The sequence below is a fragment of the Arachis ipaensis genome, chromosome B01 (genome assembly GCF_000816755.2).
Source record: "Arachis ipaensis cultivar K30076 chromosome B01, Araip1.1, whole genome shotgun sequence".
Taxonomy (NCBI): domain Eukaryota; kingdom Viridiplantae; phylum Streptophyta; class Magnoliopsida; order Fabales; family Fabaceae; genus Arachis; species Arachis ipaensis.
This window is the reverse complement of record NC_029785.2, coordinates 53,245,225-53,250,144: the sequence shown is the minus strand read 5'-3', so window position 1 is coordinate 53,250,144 and position 4,920 is coordinate 53,245,225. Positions and strand designations below refer to the sequence as shown.

Below are 4,920 nucleotides of genomic sequence, written 5' to 3'. Positions count from 1 at the left end.
CATGCTATTGTCTGCGTTGAACGTTTCTAGTCTTTTCATTTTATTTTCTCCTTTAAAGAAAATAACCAAAGGAGACACATCTTTGGTAAATCAATGCATCATAATGCATGGATTCAACTAGATAGAACTTTGAGGAGGAGGAAGAAGGGTGTGGGCGTTCTTGGGCCCAACATGATTCACTTTCAGCTTTGCTATGATATCAGCTCACAAGAATTTCTTCAATGAGTATGAGACAAGCAAACCACTTAAAAAGATTCTTCCTAACTCTAATAACCATGTATAACTGCACAAATCTAAGAAAACTACTTGATTTGAAGACATCTGATATACGAGCCTCAACCTATCATTTTGAAGCAACTCCATGATATTGTAAGGCATCCTTTCATTCAACTACTCCTTCACCAATGATAATTCCTTACAGGAATGTGTTCAAATCTATCAAATGAGTTTCTCCAAAAGAATAAAGAATCTCTAAACCAACTAAAGTTGTAGAAGTAATAATTGATACCAATATCAACGATGTCATTTTGTCGCTTCAGAAATTCTCTGTAACCGTTCCACAACTACAGGAATATCCTTTTCAGACAACAAGGTAAAACAAAAACCAAACCATCCAGGTTCAATGCAGTGGCATGAGGTTCCAGGGGTAACATTGATCTTAGCTACATTCAAAAGTCTATCCCAGAGCTCAAGCTCCCCTTTTTCACTGTAAGAGCGCATCAACGCACTCATGTCAGCCCAGCAGTGAAATCCCCCGTCACTCCTAGCACACTCAATCCCTAACTGCTTCAGTCTTGCCACAAATGCATGGCACATTTTCTGAAGCCTTAATCTGTTAATCTCAATGAAATTTTGCATAAATCTTGCATCTGAGAGCATGGAGGTAAGCAATTGTTGGGTTGGAGCAGATATTGAAGATAACCTTGCCAGTTTTTTTGCAGCAGCTAGGACATTCTTGTTACAGGAGTAGATAACACATGCTTTATAACTTGGAACAGATATGTCATCTGATAAGCCATACACTATATGGACTCTTTCTCTGTCATGATCTTCTACTTCCAAGATTTCAGCCATGCTCACAAACTCCTCTTTTCCATACGTAGACCCAGCATATATTTCATTAGAGATTATGTGGATGTTCTTCTCTCTAGCAAAGTCCAGTAGACTGCGTAGCGTTTCATGACTTAATAGATTGCCAACAGGATTTGAGGGATTTGTTATTATGATTCCACGAACTTTTTGACCTCGTTTCTTTGCCTGATTGAAGGCTTGGTCAAGTGCAGCTATATTTAAGTTGAAGTTATCAGCACTGCGGCAGGGAACAGGTACTATCTCCACACCAGTTCGCCATTTTGCAGCCCCATCAAAGCTGCATAATGTGTCAAGAATGAAATACTTATTTCTAGGGTAAAAAAATAGGTAATGAAGTGGGAACTTAAGGTTATTGAAAAAAAAAAGCAAAAGAACAGGAATTAAGTTAATGAAGCAAAAATTATTGTTACCTAGGGCTATGAGGAGTGGGAACTAGAAATGCATTTCCATAATCTGCTAAGCAGAAGCTAAGAATCTCGATTGCAGGGTCAACACCAGAAGTTAATACCATCTGTGAGGGGTTGAAGAATACTGAATTATCGACAGCTTGGGACATGAAACTTGCCACAGCCTGCAGGAATGAAGAATTATGCACAAACATTCCAAGAAAAAAAAAGATACAAGTACGAGAAAATGAATAAATATGCTATCAGCATCAATGGGAGAAAGAGCTACAAGCTGACTACCATTTTAAAGAAAACATCAAAAGGTTTAATCAAAGATAGGCTAAAGAAATAGACATTTATTCGTCAAATCAAAATTGTATTAAGATGCTTGTTGCAAACAAAGTAGATAAAGTATCTTCGTTTGGGAAGTTTACAATCATTTGTTCGGTCTCTATTTTCACATGTATTTGCCTTCCCATTTACATTTGAAGATGTATCATATGTTTAATTATGTATTCATGAACCACAGTTCAACATGGATGGACTCAGGATTGCTCCCCCTTTTTTTTTTTCATGGAGTTCCATATAGTGGTTAAAAATGGCATTTGTAACATACTGCATCAACCTATTTACAGTGTTTTGAGATTGCGGTTATGGCGTGGCGGGTTTTGACCTTGCCGCCATATAGTGGTCGCTGCAGCGGTTATGGCGTGGCGGGTTTTGACCTTGCCGCCATATAGTAGTTGCCGCCACGTGGTTTTCACGGCGAGCGAAATGGTGGCCGCAATTGCGGTGGCGCCATGGCGGAACGCAATGTAAATGGCGGAAATTGCGGGGTTTTTCGGATTTTTAAAAAAAATCTGAGGGTGTTTTGGCTAATTTAGGAAACTTAAGTGATCCCTCTAACCCACTAACCCTAATAATAAGCCTCTTATTCAAAAGCTCCCTCCTCTGCCTCATCTTCACAAAGACTTCTCTCCCTCTCTGCGCCACCCATCACTGCCGCTTGTCGCCGCCATCTGTCGCGCCGCTCGTTGCCGCTGCCGCTCGTCGCATCATCACTGCTGCTCATCACCACAGCCACTCCTTGCTGCCACTGCTGACCACGGTTCCTCTCTGGTTCGTACATCTTGTTTCAACTTCTCTAGTCCTAGTTTTTTCTTTTCTCTCTTCCCTGCTGTCCCTCCTTTATAGATGTTATCAATAATCAGTATTAAATCTCTCTTCTAATTTTTTTTCTATTTAGTTTACCATGTCCACTTCTAGATAATAATGGTATTAATTTGGATGAAGTTGATGAGAGTTAAAATTTAGATAATTTATAATTTTTATGTGTATGTCTTTTGTTTTATAATTTTTTTATGACTTTTAAGTTATGATTTAAATTTGATGTTATGTTTATTTGCTAAATTTACTACTATATTTACTATATTAATTGGATATTTAAAAAGATTTTATAGCTTATTATATTTATAATTTTTTTGTATATGTATTTTTTAAGTAATCCGTTATTTCCGCTATTTTTCATAAGGCTATCCGCTATAATTTTAGCGGCGGATTTTTGGCTTACGGCGCCGCCATCCACAATAAAAAACTATGCCTATTTATAATTATTAAAAGAGAATCCAAGTATTGATACAATGAGAGATATCAATGTGAATTATTATTTCTTCCTCCAAGACCTATATTATTTCTTCTTTATAAACCCCGTTTAGAGCCATAGTCCTTGCCATGAATCAACATTACTTATCATCGTTCTTATCCCTTTCTTTCCTATATTTCGATGTAAACGCCTCTGCATTGATGCCTCTGCCTGTACTGTACCTAAAGCGATCCATGCCTTCTTGATTCCAACAAGGCCTTGCATTGAAGGGCCCGCAATCCATGAAACAAGGGTAACCTGATTTAATCAGGATTTCAGATTTGTTGATCACCGATGCCATTATGGTCTTTCTTTTCCTTTGGCTTCTTTCTTTCATTGTGTTTGCCAAAATTTATTATTTCTTTCTTCTTTAACTTAGATCTATCTTACAGTATTAAAAGCAAAGGCAAGCATTCTTTATGTAATAATTTGTTAAAGGAACTTACTTGCAAAGTGAGATGTCTCTGTAGACGGCATTTAGTTTACAAGAAATATACCCAACCACTAATTATGTGATTCTATTAGCATCTCCATGTGACGGTGATTGTCATATTAGCTTATTAATAAGGTATGTGCTCCTAGACCAGCAAAAGTGTTATTGTTGAAATTAAATTAGATCTTTCTCTGCAACTTTAGATTTGTTTTCCTAGCTAGCAAACTCAACTTCTTTAAATAAATGAATAATTCTGAGTCAGCCAATTAGTCTAATTTCGAAAGTATTCATTTAGTATTATTTTTGCTTCTAAAGTTTTGTCCCCTCAAGGCCTCAATACTAAGGGACTTTTTAGACCATTCCCAAAGAAATGGAAAAAACAAAACAAGACAGCAGAAAGGTAAGACTAGCGAAAAGCAATGAAATTAACTCATAGTCCACTTTTGCTTGAAAGCAAAGAAAAAATAATCTATAAAATATACTATCACACACTAGAATGTATTTCATTTGAGCTGATCTCTTTGATATGATCACTACTCAAGACAAAAAATATATGATGTCTAAGAGGTAACAGGTAAGAACACTTGACTTAACCACGAAAAACAAAATCCTTAACAACACCTCGTGTAAGAAAGCAATGAACTAATTTGTTAACTACCAGTACACGTTCTCTTTGTATTTTTTTAATTAAAAGATATTCTAAACAAATAATTAATAAATAGCAACTGTATTTTTATCCAAGTGAACAAGTGTTAGAATTATTTGGTGTAGCAATACTGTTTTCGTTAAAGATAAACGTTGGCGCTCTCATTCTCAATTTCACTTATTAAACTTCTAATCACTTTAGTTGCAATGTTACAATAATAATCAAACAAACATAAAAATAATCTAGTGCTAGGGAGCCAATGTCCTAAGTGTACAATATGTACAATGGACATTACCTATACTATGCAGAATAACCATCTCATGTTATAAAAAGCTAATTTTGGATTCACCAAGGTTCGAACTCCTGACCTTCCGGATCTAGAACTCTTATACCATGTCCTGAAACCACTCATCCCAAAAACGTAACCTGACAGGACAATGTAACACTAATAATAATATCTCTAATACTTTTTAAACCTTCATTGTACACATTGTACGCTTAGGACATTGGCTCCCTATACTTTCTCAAAATAATCAAGTCAACATACAATCAATTTAGTTCATTTTCAACGAGAAATAAGCAGAGAAATGGTCGAATTAATTACCACTTTCAACTTCATGACTCCATCAAACGGTTGGCATCCAGAAATCCCGGTAATTCCAATCCCCGTAAAATCTCCTCCTTCCTCCAATACAGCGCCACTTAAATTCTTCTCCATCCA

The 4,920-nt window shown here is 36.3% G+C and overlaps 1 protein-coding gene across 1 annotated transcript in view; it reads right to left on the bottom strand.

Moving 5' to 3' along the window:
* Positions 202-4,920, bottom strand: part of LOC107630473 (probable aminotransferase ACS12) — a 5,760-nt gene continuing 1,041 nt past the window's right edge. The window contains exons 2-4 of the mRNA XM_016333619.2: positions 4,804-4,920; positions 1,503-1,663; positions 202-1,369 (exon numbers count right to left, since the gene is read on the bottom strand). The exon at positions 4,804-4,920 is cut by the window's right edge and continues 6 nt beyond it. Of these exons, the coding sequence (XP_016189105.1) occupies positions 523-1,369; positions 1,503-1,663; positions 4,804-4,920 (1,125 nt within the window). The 3' untranslated portion in view covers positions 202-522. The remainder of the gene's footprint in view (positions 1,370-1,502; positions 1,664-4,803) is intronic.